Source organism: Trichosurus vulpecula, chromosome 4 (genome assembly GCF_011100635.1).
Source record: "Trichosurus vulpecula isolate mTriVul1 chromosome 4, mTriVul1.pri, whole genome shotgun sequence".
NCBI classification, from domain to species: domain Eukaryota; kingdom Metazoa; phylum Chordata; class Mammalia; order Diprotodontia; family Phalangeridae; genus Trichosurus; species Trichosurus vulpecula.
This window is the reverse complement of record NC_050576.1, coordinates 245,124,464-245,140,843: the sequence shown is the minus strand read 5'-3', so window position 1 is coordinate 245,140,843 and position 16,380 is coordinate 245,124,464. Positions and strand designations below refer to the sequence as shown.

The following is a 16,380-nucleotide window of genomic DNA, read 5'->3' as shown; positions in this document are numbered from 1 at the left end:
ATGTGAATCTTGCAGAGAGCATCAACCTTTGCATCACGAATGATGGAAATCATATTGAAGATGTTATTTGTTAATATTCCAATTAAATAAAATGTTGAAAATTTCATTCATTTTATTTCTTGACAATATGCATTTTTGCCTATGTATCCAGACTTTAGGAACACCCTGTAGATGTTGTGAATGTAGAAATTGCAAGATTTAGCAACAGATTCTGTTGGTGTAGTGAGTACTGGTGAGGAGTTGAGGATGTTAGTCAATATTTATTAAGTACCCACTATGTGTCAGTCACTGGGAAACAAAGGCACAAGACAGTCCCTGGTCTCAAAGAGTTCATGGTGTAATAAGGGAGACAACATGCAAAAACCTGAGCCCTGGATCCTTTTTTAAATCCACAGGTGTAAACCTCCTGGTGGGAACAGAAAATGGGCTGATGCTCTTGGACCGAAGTGGACAAGGGAAGGTCTACAGCTTGATCAACAGGAGGCGATTTCAGCAGATGGATGTGTTGGAGGGCCTTAATGTCCTCGTGACAATATCAGGTATGATTGTGATGGCTGAGCACACAGAGCTCACAAAGCCCAGTTATGTAATTTTGTTTCTGAAGAAGTCAGATAATGCTATCCCCAGCTAACATGTGACTCAGAACCTGATAGCAGCATGGGCTCAGATAGATCACCCAGGTTGTAATGCTGGCACATCATGGCCTACAAAGGGAAATCTTCCTTCCTACTTGAGCCCCATCCTTGTGGGGTATGTTTGTCTCCCTTCTCTGCAGTGCATCTGGATCAAACATGAACTCAGCAACAATGGCAATATGTCTGTGGCTCTCCCGCCTCTGCCAAGATGTACTGAGCATCTCATTAAGGTCTCTGAGCTGCAGGCCAGGGTAAATTACTGTCTAACACATGACATAGAAAATGAAAATATTGAGCTGAGGTGGGGAGGAAGCAGGGGAGGAGGGAGAAATGGCCAAATGTCTGCAGCCTTTTTCTCAGGAGCCGTGCTGTGTTTGCACTGGTGCCATTTTGGCAGAGGCATTCAGCTCATTCCAGAAGCATTGTGTCTCCACCTCTAGCACCTCTGGGTTAGAGTTGTTTACTCCGTTGCCTTGGGTCCCCCCAAAAAGAAGCTAGGAAATATGGACCATTGGGAAAGACCCCAGTATTGGCAAACTGAAAAGGTCATCCAAAATCCAGTGCTACCATAAATGTAAGATTCTCCTTCTTCTATTTGCCTCATGTCCCATCACCCCCATCTTTACCTCTTTTTAGCTCAAGGTGAATTGGTTTTTATGAAGGATCTGTCCGTCCTTAGGCTTCCCTTGTTGCTGCTGAAAACATTGTTTATTTCAGAGATGCCGCTTCCAATGATCTTTTGTGTGCATTCAGGCTTCTTTGTCATCAGTAGGTATTTCACACTTGGACACACATAGGCTTGTGGATTGTGCATGGAGGCATGCTTAGCTACTCAGAAATTTCTTCTGATTTGAGAAAAATATTTGTAGTTAGCCAACGAAATCTTTTGCTCTTTCCTCCTTTCTATTGGACTACACATTGTTTTTAAAGGGAGCAGAAATTACTTTAGGAATTAAATCCGTCTAATTAAGGGTCTCAAACTGGAGTCTGACCTTGGTTTGTAAACATTTTGATGATTGTATTTCAATATAATTGGTTTCTGTTGTAATCCTCTATATTTAGTGGTATACATTTAAAAATATAATTCTGGAAAGAAGTCCCTAGGTATCACCAGACTGTGAGAGGGATTCAGTGATGCACAAGGATGATGAAGAATCCCTGAGCTAAACATTTTGGCCAGAGTTTTCAGTTCTTTAGTTACTAATGGAGGCACCCATGAAATGGTGGAGAAAAAGCTAGATTTGGAGCCAGGAAGACCTAGGTTTGAGTCCCGCCTCCAATAAATGCAGGCTACCTGACCTTTGGCAAGATACTCAGCCTCCCTGTGCTCTAGGCCAGTGGTGTCCAACTCAGTAGAAATGGAGGCCACCAAACCCTACATGAATAAGGATCCCTGCAGGTGCATATTTACCATATATTGACATCATCTATGTTCTCAGAAAACCACATTAACATTATCTATGTTCTTAGAAAACCACATATTAACAGTATCTATGTTCCTAGAAAACTACATATGTGTGTTCTATTGTATTTTTATTTTATATTTATTTATACATTTTGTTTTATTTTACATTTTGTATTTATTTGTATATTTCCCAATTACATTTTAATTTGGTTCAGGCTGAACTCAGAAGTGTTGCCTTTGTGTGTGGCATGTTTGACCCCTCTGCTCTTGGAAATTCCTTAAGTTATAGAAACAATGGCAACGTACAATAAGGATTTTCCTTATCCAAGAGTTTACAATATACAGGAAATCAAAGGTCTAGTTCCTCCCCTTAGCTTTGGTTACTCAAATTAATTCATGGATTGGTGCCAAATCTAAACTTTTGTCAACCACAAAGATATGGTCCGCATCTATGTGTGAAAGAGAACCCTGCTGGCATTGTGCATCCATGGTCAGTCTCCCCTTTGCTTGGATGCCATGTCTCCATTCAGGGGAGGGGGGGAAGGGGGAACGATCATATCTTCTCTGTTATAAAGCTCAAAAAAGGAAAGAATTAAATGAAAACAGGAGCTCAGAATTCTTTGATTGTGCTCATTCCAACACTGCCACACAAAGACTATGTGGAAGCTCCTCATGGATTGGTCCTTGCTGTTAAGTTCACTGCGTTTTCTCACTTTCTGGTCTCTGAAATAAGTAATAGTCCCTTAAAGAGGCTCTTAGGGTTTAATGTCCATTAGCTGCAGTTACAATGTGCAGAGATTTCATGAACTCTGGTCTTTAGGCATATATTTCATCCACTAGACACAAAGCACTTTTGAAGTCTATAATCATAAAAAAGGGTGGTAGGATTTGGAGTTGGGAGGCACCTTGGAGATCTAAAATCTGATCCAACCACCTCATTTGACAAATGAGGAAACCGATATTAAGAGGGAATATCACATAGGGAGTAGCCAACTGAGCCAGCATTGTGAAAAGGTATAGAATTGGGAGTCAGAAGATCTGGTTTTGAGGTTCCTCCAGGTTCTAGATGTAAAATCCTCACATCCTAGGATTTGAGTTCTGGCTCTGACCCTTAGAAGCAATATGATCCGTTAACTTCTCTGGGCCTTGGTTTTCTTACCTGAAAAAATGGGGATAATAATAGGAAAGAATTGTATAAACATAAAAGCATCATACAGTGTACAGATAAATGGAAGTTACCATTAGTAGTCCAGAAACAAGATCTCTTAACTTAGATTTCTGAAGCTATGGACAGAGTAGAGTAAAAGACTCTAGATTTTACCAGTCATAGACTCAATAATAGTACATGCCCGTTACTGCTGAGTGTGCATCTACTGGAACTGCACTGTAGGGGAGGGAGATGAAATTCCTTGTTTCACGTACTGCTCAGCATTTCTAAGATGTTTATCTTTTAGCCTGATAACATGCTGAGCCTAGTTATACTTCCAAGAACATATTGCCTCAAAGTACACTCTGTCTTCTGTCCTTTCTGTTCCTTTTCCTTTTTTTACTTTAGAGTTCAAGTATCCCCAGGTTAGATCTCTCTTGGTACCATTAAACAGCGGGTTGTTTTATTTTCCTGAATTAGTTCTTTCCTGTTGTAGAAGTGAATCATTCCCATTTTTCACCATTGTCATTTCTATTATTTGTTAGTCACATAGAATCTTGGTAAAGGATACAAGAAACCAAAGATGACACTCATCAAGTCTGTATTTGAAGTCTAATCTGTGGTGGATCTAAAGGATTGAAGAGCTGGGATTTTCTCCAAAACTCCCCCCTCAACACACACACACACACACACACACACACACACACACACACACACACACGATTGAGTTTATAGTAAAGGGGTTCTAGCAAGGGGTCTCTGGATAGATTCAGGAGGTCTATGAACATGGATGGGGGGGATTACATCCTTATTTTGGTGTAATTGGCTTCTTTTGTAAACATGTGTTTTGCATGGTGCTTTTAAAAATGTGATTCTGAGAAGGGGTCCGAAGCCTTCACCAGACTAACTGCCAAATGGGTCCATGATACAGAAAAGGCTCAGAATCCCTGTTCTTGCATGTCCCGGTACCAAGTCTCATTGATTTCAATATAGGCTTCCTTGTGCGCTGAGGATAGACAGTTTAGAGGGCTTATGTCCAAGGAAACAGTACAAATGAGTCAATTGAAAAGCTCATCATCCTGGAAAGTTGTTTAGTTTTAACCATGAGTGCTCTGAATGAAAACACTCTGATGATGAAATGCCATAGTCTGGTAATTGCTGTGCCCCAGTGGAGGACAGGAAGAGTCCTCCTGGGGATGCATGAAATTAAAGGTATTTTATTTCAATAGGAAAGAAGAATAAACTACGAGTTTACTATCTATCTTGGTTAAGAAATCGAATCCTGCACAACGATCCCGAAGTTGAAAAGAAGCAAGGCTGGATCACCGTTGGGGACCTGGAAGGCTGTATACATTACAAAGTCGGTAAGTCACAGCGTTGTGTTTATGAAGTATGGCAGAATAGATAGGGCATTGAACTTGGAGTCAGGAAAACCTGGGTTCAAATCCTGCATGAGACACTTACTAGCTGTGTGACACGGAGCAAATCACTTAACTATTTGGTGCCTCAGTTTCCTCATTTGTAAAATGAGAGATTTAATGCCCTCCAAAGGACCTTCCCACTTTTCATTATGATCCTATAAATTTGATCATGTAACCCATGTTTTCTTGGTCTCAAACATACATTTAGATTGTGTTAGAGTTTTCCCATCTAATAAACTTTGAGACCTTCACAGGAGTCTACTGTGATATCCCATCTGAGTGTGGTGCTAACCCCGGGAAAAGACTTCAAGTACTGACCCAGGAATAGGCTGCATGTCCACACTGACTAAGTTCAGAGGAGTTCATTACCAGAAAGTTAGTCAACAGGTAATAAAATGCTTTTGACCATAGGTACCCACAAAACCATCCACTAATCAATCAACGAGCATTTATTAAGTGCCCACTATATATGCCTGTGCTAGTCGCTGGGGTACAAAGACAAAAAAAAATGAAACATCTTACAAGAGAAACTTGTACAGATCCAAGAAGGTAGAAAATAAATGTACTTGTATACTTTTAAAAAGGTAGAAAATAAATGCATAGTATTAAGTTGGATTCTGCTTTGGGCCAGTGCAGGGTACAACAGCATTGAGGAAATCATGATTCTCCTACAACAGGCCTTCTTGACTGGGGTCCACAGATACCCAAAGACTCCACTGATGGATTTCAGGGAGTGTGTGAACTTGAATGGACAAAAAAATTGATCCTTATGTTCACTAACCTCTAACTGAAATTTAGCATTTCCCTCCATTATTTAAAAGCATTCTTCTAAGAAGGTCCCTAGGCTTCCCCTGCTATGGGCATCCCTGACACAATCAAGGTAAAGAACCCTGTCCTAGCATTACAGTCGACTCTTGTCTATCTGCCCAGGTCTGCACACACTGAGGACTTTTTACTACGTATTGCCAGCATAGAGCTCTTTCTGATGTTTCCCTTATTGCACTTGTATCAGCACAGTGCTTGGCACATAGTAGGCCCTTATAACTCCTTGATGACTGACCAAGTGATGCTGCCCTCATTTCCAAGCAAGTCAATTCCAAAATTTTTAATTTTTTTGTCTTTTTTTAAATTTATTTTGCTTTCGATTCACAGAACAAAACAAGATAACACAGTACAACACAAAAGATGGTTGCACATGAAACTGCAAATCTACCATGCACAACTTGCTATTCCTTCCAAATATATAACAAAGTTATCATATAAATTTCTTTTTTTCCTCTTTTTTCTTCCTTCCTGCCCCCCGGCCCCGGCCTAGAGATGGCTACCATTAGACACAAATAGGTATACATATATGTAAAATTATTCTATACATACTTCTATTTATCAGCTTTTCTCTGGATGTAGATAGCATCTTTCTTCATATATCCTTTATTTTTAATTTGTGTATTTATAATAATCCAAATGCCCTGGTCACTCAGCCTTTCTTAAACAATTGCTATTACTATATACAATGTTCTCTTGGTTCTGTTCACTTTGGTCTTCACCAGTTCATGCAAATCTTTCCATGCCTTTCTCAGATCATTGAGCTCATGATTTCTTATAGCGCAGTAGTATTCCATCATAGGCATCAGTTGGGGAGTGGCTACACAAGTTCCATGATTTTTAAATGTGCATGTGGTACAAATACAGCCCCAGCTCCCAAGCAGCTCCCATTACTAGAGAAACAAGGAGATGCATGAATCTCAGGGTCATCATTATGACCATCAGTGTAAAGGTAGAGGATACTTTCCCCGAAAATCACTACAGAGGGAATTATCCTAGGAAAAACACAAGAGCGCTGCTTCACAGAAACCCAGGCCACACCCAGGCTTGTTTAAAATGGCTTAGGGGGAAGAATGACAACTGTCAGATTTCTTCACACATTCCCTAGTGGCAGATTTTATTCCCTTGGTTTTGTATCCTGAGAAGGAACACATTTTTGACACAACAGACTTTAAGAAGAGTTAACATTTCTGGCACATTTATATAGTGCTTTGAGGTTTGCACAGTACTTAAAATTTGGTCCTCACAATAACCCTGTGAGGTGGATGCTATTGGTAGCCCCATTTTACAGCTGAAGAAACTGAAGCAGACCAAGGTTAAGGACTTCCTTTGTGCCCCGAGGATAGACAGTTTAGAGTGCTTATGTCCAAGAAAAACATCAAAAATGAGTCTTTCCTCTCCTTTCCCCTTACCTTCTCTCTCTCTGTTTCTCTTTCTGTCTCTGTCTCTCTGTCTCTCTCTCTCTCTCTGTCTCTCTCTCTCTCTCTGTCTCTCTCTCTCTCTGTCTTTCTGTCTCTCTCTCTCTCTCTCATTCATTCATTCATGGTTAGCCACATGTAGACAATTCATGTCCATAGGTACAGAGAGAAGTACCAAAAACACTTCCCTGCAAAGAGTCCTTTTGCAGAAATGTTCAATCCAATGAAAATCCCATTCAGGGGACCAGATTTTAGGAAGCTGCCTTTAAGTGGCTCTAGTCTAAGTAAAGGTGGCCTTCATTTAGCACAGGTCCTAAAGTCAGATAGATAATTTTCATCATTATTTGATTTTCACTGCGGCTTCTAGCAACCAAACTTTACACCCATAAGGGAATGTCATTGTTCTTAGAGAATCAGAGAAAGCATGGAGAGCAACCAATCAACAAGGAATTATTAATCATCTCAAATATACCGGACACTGTGCTAGGTAATAAGGATATAAATACTTTTGATTCATTCCCTACCCTCAAGGAACTTACATTCTACTGAGGAATGCAAATCAAAACTCTGAATAGCATTACCTTTTATGTCGGTCTTACAACTAATTTTCAAAAACCTTAGAATGTAAAGAGCCTGTGCAGGCCAGCCCCATACATGCTTACCATCTCTTGTGGTAATCCTTGTCTCTTTCTATTTCTTCTATATTAATCATTAGTCTGGATAGTCTCTTTCTACACTTGTAGAGGGAAGTAGAGACATCGAACATTCTGTGATTTTATGATGCTTCTTTGGAATATGTTCTCATCAGCTGCTAATGTAGTTTAAGCAAATGGATTTCCAAGTCTTATTTTTACCCACCTTATCTGTATTCTCCATTCCACTTTGCATGTATGATACAATAAAAGACAATACAAAGTACCTCCCTCCTGACAGAAAATTCTGATAGAGAATTCATTGAGGCAAAGAAAATCAAATATCTAAATAATTACTTTTGTCCAAACAATTCATTTTAGAGAGCAGAGCATCAAGACCCATGGAAATGAAGGTGACTTGGCCAAGTTAAGCATAAAAGGCAGGGCATGAATACAAATAACTTTAAACTAGACTTCTTTAAAACTAGAGTTCTTCCCATATTACTATTAGATCTGACCTCATTTCACTTTACCCTGAGTATTTAGACCATTTTTATATTCCAAAGAGGCAGGAAGGGAGAGGGAGAGGGAGAGGGAAGGGGGGGGAGAGAGAGAGAGAGAGAGGGAGAGGGAGAAAGAGAGGGAGAGGGAGAGGGAGAGGGAGAGAGCATGAGAGAGAGAGAGAGAGAGAGAGAGAGAGAGAGAGAGAGAGAGAGAGATGGATAGCATTGCTATCAACAAACCATCCAAAGAACCAGAGGAAGGTTTCTAGTGTGCTCTATAGAAATTCTGTTGGGGATTTATTGAATTGCACAAAATTAGAGGGGCCATTTTCTGTCTTAGTAGAGGGACCAGTGAGATCAATCATGGAGCAAAATGGAACCACTGAGTCCAAATACAGTGAGGTGACCATGGTTTGGAGTATTCAAGTTAAATAGTCCACCACAATGAGACTGACTGTTTAATTATAAAGACAGCTAGTTAGATAGACAGATATGAGAAACAGATTGATAGTCTGCCTTAATGAAACATACTATTTCCATAAACAGATACACGAGATAGATACATATATATGTATATTCATGCATATGTATACACATAATACATACACCCACATATACATGCATATATACATATACATATATATATATATATATAATACATAGACTACTGAAGTTCCAAAAGCTAAGAATATAGTAAAATCCACCAGTAACCCAAGTTATATTGACCACAAGTTAGTTTTTCCTTGTTAATTCAAAAGGTTTTGGGGGTGATACAGTTGTCTCAGAGTCATTATTATGACTCTCAGCATAATGAGCAGAGGAATTCCTTGTATAGGAATTACCATAAGGAATGAATAAATGACAAGGCATACACATATGTCTGTATGTGTGTATATATGTTTGTATTTTATGTGTGCAAACAGGTATGCACACTTGTGTATATATATATGTATATGTGTGCATGGTATATGTGTATATATGTAGAGAGGGAGAAGAGGAAGGGAGAGAAAGAAGAGAGGGAGGAGGGAAAGAGAGAGGAGAAGAGAAGAACCACTGCAGTTCATAAAAATGCCAGAATTCAGTTGCTATACAAAATTCCTATATAGAAAGCATAGGGCAGTTAATAAGCAATCATTATTTGCAACATTCCTAGAAAGTAAAATTCTTTACTCAATATTTCTACAGTGGGAGGGGGGGAAGGTCACCATAGGATCCAGGATTTCTAATACACTAAGATTTAAGCCAGCTATTTTGTGATTAATAATCAAATTTCAAAAAATGAAGAAAGAATAATTGGAAAGTTTTATTTCTCTTTCTATTCATTTATTTTTTCTGTTGTCTCATCAAACCTGGTCCCTACAACAATATATTGTGTGAGATTTCCTCTTGAGGACTTCACTTTTTCAATGAAATCACAGGCAGGTCTGATCCCCCCCCCCAAAAAAATCATCCCTGAAGCCTACCACCTGCCAGCCTTCTTTATCTTACAGTACATGTCACTGGCCCATCGAAAGGCAAGCAAGAGAATGTAGATATGAGTTCCAAACCACCTTATTATTAGTGATTCATAGCTAAAATCTGATGACAGAAAAGGAAGTTCTTAATCTTTTTTGGGGTGGGAGAGAGGAGGGAGTGGTGTAGGGGACATTGCCCTAGTTAGGTCAACATGCCTGTGGGGATGGTGTAGCAGAAAGAGTACCAACTCTAGAGTCAGAGGACCTGGCTTTAATGACTAACTCTTTTGCTTACTACTCATGTGACCTGGGGCAGGTACCTTAACCTCTGTGGGCCTCAGTTTGCTCATCTGTAAAATGACAGAGGTAGACTGGATGCCATCTCAGGTCCCCCTTCCAGCTCCAAATCAGTCATCTTATGATAGGACCTCAAACGAGGAGGGACCTCAGAGATCCAATTGGCTCAACACCTTCATTTTGCAGGTAAAGAAACAGGTTCAAGGAGTTGAAGGGCCTTATCCAGGGGTCCGTAGGTAGTAAGCAGCAGAGTATGGATCCTAACTTAGATTCTTTCACTCCACAGCTAGTATCCTTGCGATATTACCAAGCTGTCTTCCACATAGAAAGTTGCACTCGTGTTATGTTGTGTCATATAGGGAAATTAGACAACTTGATAAGAACTAATGCATTTCTTTTACTCATGGTAGCTTTTTTTCAATTTTAGTGAAATATGAACGGATCAAATTCTTGGTGATTGCCTTGAAGAATGCTGTGGAAATATATGCGTGGGCTCCTAAGCCATACCACAAGTTCATGGCATTTAAGGTAAGTGGTAACATCATTACCAATTAGACTGATCTTTTGTCTCACGTGTCTAACAGTAACCTCCTCTTTGTATAAGATGCAGAGGCTGCCTTCCATGCCGGGTGCCATTGTTTCCATATCTACTATATGGATTTAGCAAGTGTAGGGTTACTTTTTAGGACAGATTTGTTACTTTTAAAAGCCCTTTGACATACTGAAAATTTTACCAAGATGATATCTCCTTAATACCCTTCTCTTCTAAGTAACCCTATGATCCCCAAACAAAATTTATAATGTGTGTCCATGTCTGTGAGCAAGAAAAATGCCTGTCCTTCAACTTCTCCAGAAATGTATAAATAAAGTCATTGAAGTTGGTACTGGAAAGGCTTGAGAAATATTCTGATCCAACCTTCTCCTTTGATAGATGAAGAATCTGGGGTGCAGAGGGGTGAGGCAAACCTGTCCCAAGTTGCGCAGCTATATGGAAGAGAGTTGGGATTTGAACTCAGATTCTCAGACTGCAAATTCAGTGGTGACTTTACCAAGCATCACTTTTCACTGAATGCGAAAAGTTGTTATTCATGGCCGAGTGTGCCAAATGGAACACTGCTCCCCTAAGAGCAGCGTGGTGTGGTTCAAAGGAGGCTGACAGAGAATCAGGAGACCACATTCCTAGCTCTACATCTAATTAGCTGGGTGACCTTGAGCGAGTGGCTTGTTTTCTCTTTCCTTTGATTTCCACATCTAAATCATAAAGTGTCTAGGATCCCGTCATCTTCTAACATTCTGCAGTTCTGGGATTATTAAGGAAAAAAGGTACTTCAGCTGAAGTAAATCGAAGGCTTCAGATGAGTTTTGAAAGCATCTTCATGAAGCCTTTCTCTGTTCAGTAAAGATTCTCTTAATTCAACTAATTCATTTTATAAAGGATCACAGGTTCAAAGCTAGAAGGGGCCTTCTAAGTCATCTAGTCTACCCCTGTCATTTTGCAGATGAGGAAATTGAAGGACAAAGAGGTGAGATGCTTTACTGAAGGGTCTTACAGTAAGTGGAGGAGCCAAGAGTCAACCCGTGGTTGTAGGTCTCTTACCTTACACCAGTAGACCTCATATATATCCATATTGCTTTTTTAATAAAATGCCGAACTTCTTTCAAAAAATTCTAATTATGTTTGCTGGTGGAAATGAGTTTGTTCTTTGGAAACTTATTTTCATCCTTTTTTCCCTTGCAGTTTTAATTTGCTTTCATTTTCAACATTGGTTGGGTCTACACTAACTGTGGTTGAACTGGTTGGACTGAACAATTTATAGGGTTCACGTTCAAGCAGACTTTTAAAGGCTAAATGTGCTAGTAGAAAGGAGACTGGTCCTTTCAGGTGCCTTGTTGTTTGGGGAGCTCTGGCATTGGATAATGGCAGATGTTCATTCATTCTCTCATATCCCCTCCCCAACATTTTTCCCACTCTGAGCTGTCTATTCTTTTTTTTTTCTTCTTTTGCTCATGTAGGCGCTAGGGCTTCTTGTGCTGATGTGGGGGAACTCCTCTGTGCTGAGTCACCCCATTTTTCACATGTCCCCCTGACACAGATGGCTCATTAGCAATGTAATCAAAAGGTACATTTGTCAGCAGAAATGGGCTTTCCTTTCCCTCTCTTCCCATCCCCTTGCCACCATATTACTGCTTTTAGAGAAGAAAGTTCTGGAACGTGTTTGCTAGAACAATCAAACAGTACTTAAAGGATGGGCACCTGAAGGGAGTATGTTCGTGCTATCTGGCAAAATCCTGGTACACAAAACTTTGTCACTCAAGGTCCCCTAACTCTCTCCTAAACTTCAGTCTCACATCATCAACTGCCTACAGGATATTTGCATATGGATTTCCCTTAGATATCTTAAATTCAACATGTTGAACATCCCTATCTTTTCCCCAAAACCCAGTCCCTTCTTCTAAACTTCCATATTTCTGACAAGGGTACCACCATCCTTCCAGTCTCCCACATTCTCATCCTCAGTATTATCCTCCCTTCCTCAGTCACCCTCATCTCACCTATATAATCAATGAACAAATCACTGCTTTCCTCACATCCTTCCCCTTTGCACTGCTCACACAGTCTCCACCCCAGTTCAGGCCCCCATTGCTTCTTACCTGGACTATTGTAATATCCTCCTAACTGGTTGCCCTTCCTCAAGTCTTTTCCCACTCCAATATCTCCTCCACTCAGCTCCAAAAGTGATTTTCCTGAAGCTCATGTCTGCCCATGTCCATTCCCTCCTCAACAAATTCAAGAATCTCTGAGACAAAACAAAATACTTCTACTTGGCTTTTAAAAACCTTCACAACCTGATCCCGCAGCCTGCTTTTCTAGCCTTTATTCTACTTTCTCCTCTCTACAATCTAGCCATGCTGACCATAGTCTTCATCCATGACTCTCCCATCTCCCATGTCCATCCCTCTATGTTGGCCATCCCCCATGCCTAGGATATACTCCTTTCTGCCTCCTGGCTTATAACATATCTTTCTTCCTTCAAGTCTCGGCTCATCTTTATTTTCTACATGAAGCCTTTATTGATCCCTGTCCCCCATAATGCCAGGCCTATGTATTACGTATGTACTTATACATGTGCATGCTGTCTGTCCTGATATAATGGAAATTCCTTGAGGACAGAAATTGTTACATTTTCGTTTTCATAAATGCAGCATATATTACATACAATAGATAATAAATGCTTGTTGATTGATTAAAGGTCTCCAATCCACTCCAGTTTGACAGTCAGGTTGATAGGCATCTATCTCTCTTTTAAGAAAAGCCTTCTTGTCTCCATCATTTCTGGTTCCCCTCTTTTATTGGTTCCATTGTTTGATGAGTTTATTCTAGAGATAACTTGCATGTGATTGATTACAGGTCGGTAATGAAAGTCGTGTCTTTTTCTGCAGTCCAATAGCAAGAGCAAAGAACATACAAAATTCTTACTGTTCTTCAGAGTTACTATATCCCGAGCTCCACTACTAAATTACAAGGCCCTTGAGGATACAGATCTTGTATTCATCCTTACCTTTCACACAGTAGATACTTAGTAACAGTTTGAACAATGGATGGATGAATAGATGGATAACCTGTGAGTTAAATGGCTTAAGATTAGCATCAACTTCACCCTAGTTCCTTAATTTCTGAAAAATTAATATCCACTAGACCATCAGAAAACAGTAGAAATAACACTGTTAGTGTGGTATGGAGACTAACAAAAGTATTGTCTAAAGTCTTTTGCAGATCTCCAGCACAAACCCCTACTTGTCGACCTTACAGTAGAAGAAGGTCAAAGGTTAAAGGTCATTTTTGGATCACACACTGGTTTCCACGTGATTGATGTAGATTCGGGAAACTCTTATGATATCTACATCCCGTCCCACGTAAGTCCACAGAATGTCTGTGAGCATGGCAGAGATTGACCATATGACAGCTTGGCAGGATACTTAAAGAGATGGGTTTTTTTATCAATTACTGCTCAGAATCTTGCCTGCTTCTACTTTCCAAGTATCAAATGCTTCTTTCTGATACTTTATCTAATGCATATTAACAAGTCACTGAGATACAATAGCCTTTACTTAACTAAATCCCATGTATAAATCAAATCAGTAACATATAAGCTCCTTAGGACAGAAACTGTATTTCATATTGTTTTGTTTTGTTTTTGTCCCCAGTATCAGCAGAATACCTTGCAGATAACTTAATAGATGCTTGTTGGATTGAATTTTTGGAAGCCCATCTTTATAGCTGCTGGAAGATGGTGTTTCCATCTGAGGAATTGTTCTATTATAGAAAGTATGACAGCCTCAGTGTGGCATCTTTGGAACCATAGATAGAAATAGGCATAGGAAATTCCCTTCAAGAGGACAGGTGTCATTGATGTCATTGGACGCAGAGGATTTCTCTTTTTTTAAGAAAAACCTTCTTGTCTCAGTTATTTCTGGTTCCCTTCTTTCTTTGGTTCCATTGCATGACTGATTCCAAGTTGGTAATGGGAATTGTGTCTTTTCTGCAGTCCAATAGCAAATATCTTGTGATAATATCCCTGCTCTACTCTGGTTTGCCCCGTAGTTTTCACAGTATCTTTACATAGAGGATAAGGACTGTACTTGTGATTTCATTTGAATAGAGAACTCCTGAAGAAGTCACTCTCACTACTAATGCAGGTCAGGACCTTTTCGATGACTCAGTAGCCTTAGAGAGTTGTCTAGAGCAATGAGCAATTTAAGTGCCTTGCCATGGGTAATTTGGGTATTATGTGTCAGAAGCAAGACTTAAAACTCTATCTACTCTCCCAAGGGGCCTTGGATATTGTAGAAAGGGAGATATCTGAGCATACATGTTCTGGTCCAGGGTTTCTTCAGTCAGCCTCTGCTATCCCATCCTACTATTAGATTCCGCCTGTCATCTTGAGCAGTAAAAACTATGTCTTCTTTTCAATAGAGAAGGCTCTTCTTTCCTAAAAGAGTTGACAACTTGATGGTTGGGTTGGGGTAAATATAAGAAATTTCTGTCTTCAGTTCTAAAACTAAAAACAATGAAAATGATAGCTACTATTTCCTTGGGATCTTTGTTTGGGATTGTTTCTTCTTTGAAGCCTTTAGCTCCCTCCACGTAATTATAATGTTTTCTTTCAATTCTAGATTCAGGGTAATATCACTCCTCACGCTATTGTCATCCTACCTAAAACGGATGGAATGGAAATGCTCGTCTGCTATGAGGACGAGGGGGTGTACGTGAATACCTACGGCCGGATCACTAAAGATGTGGTGCTCCAGTGGGGAGAAATGCCCACCTCTGTGGGTAGGTTAACCCTTCCTTTTCTCCTTCAACAGTTACACCCCCAAATTGACACGCAAGTCAAGAAAAGTGAGACAACCATTTGAGTCCACAAAAGTCTGTGAAATTATACTTGTAAGACCCGCTCTGTATGTATATGGCAAATTGTATGTCATGTTTGTGGTTTAAATGTGAACAGATACTGTAAGCTATTGCCCATCTAATGTTTTTAATGCAGTTTTGGAAATTCCTTTTGACAGCCTACATTCATTCCAATCAAATAATGGGCTGGGGAGAGAAAGCTATTGAGATCCGTTCAGTGGAAACAGGACATTTGGATGGAGTATTTATGCATAAGCGAGCTCAAAGGTTAAAGTTTCTATGTGAAAGAAATGATAAGGTAAATCCGTTTCAACGTTTGCATTAGTGTTTGCATTTTAAGAGACCACCAGGTACCTGTGAAACCTTCCTTTTCCTTTACAAACTCAATTTAGTCAGATTATGGTTAAGCAATGTGATTTAATCCATGTGAATAATTAAATGTATAATACACACATACACACATCCCTGTGACATACAAGCAACATAAAATAGTTTTGGAATGCTTTGTAGGCCAAGTGATCATTGAGCAATAAAATAAATCACACGTGGCACAAAATAGATCTGGATTGTTACTCAAGACCAATTAGAACAGTTAGCCTAGCACTGACAAACTCGTGGTGGCCAGTTTTGTATTTCCATGTGTAGATGTTAAAAAACACTATCAGGATTTGACCTATCACATGGCTTTTTTGACAATTAAATGTAAAAACTTTCCAGTACAGAATATACACTTTAAATGAGACCAATTCTATTTCACCCATATCCCAGAAATGTATTCACATTCACAAATGACTAGAAATTTGACTAGTGACATTGCCAGTATCATTCCATCAAGGCTTCTCTGAAGTAACAAAGGAGAAAAGTCTGTCCTACTGAAAATAGCCTAATCATTCATGGTCAGTAGCTACCAAGGACTTTTCTGGAGCAGGGCCAACTTTATCTTACCCTCTCCCCTTAGGGTAAGCCAAGGTTTACTATCAGCTGAGCTGTTAACACTTTTGAATTAGTTCTTACTGGCTATGACCTACCCAAAAACCATTTCTGAAGTTCTTTCCCAGATAACAGCTGATGGAGGAAAGAAATCAGTGAGGTGGACAGAGAGTCATCTTGGTCATGCACCCACCCAAAATCCAGTGTGGTCTCAGACTAAGCTTTGGGGTACACCTCTGGACCAGACCAGACCGTGAATATGTCCGTTGTGGTTTGGAATGGTTCAGAAGGGTCTTTCCAGGG

At 39.8% G+C, this 16,380-nt stretch overlaps 1 protein-coding gene across 4 annotated transcripts in view; it reads left to right on the top strand.

The window, feature by feature from the left end:
* The window catches only part of TNIK (TRAF2 and NCK interacting kinase), a 436,634-nt gene that overhangs the window by 416,493 nt on the left and 3,761 nt on the right, over positions 1–16,380 (top strand). For all 4 annotated transcript variants that reach the window (XM_036754967.1, XM_036754966.1, XM_036754965.1 and 1 more), the window contains 6 exons: positions 396–539; positions 4,417–4,551; positions 10,162–10,262; positions 13,500–13,649; positions 14,910–15,069; positions 15,306–15,445. In XM_036754967.1, the coding sequence (XP_036610862.1) occupies positions 396–539; positions 4,417–4,551; positions 10,162–10,262; positions 13,500–13,649; positions 14,910–15,069; positions 15,306–15,445 (830 nt within the window). The remainder of the gene's footprint in view (positions 1–395; positions 540–4,416; positions 4,552–10,161; positions 10,263–13,499; positions 13,650–14,909; positions 15,070–15,305; positions 15,446–16,380) is intronic.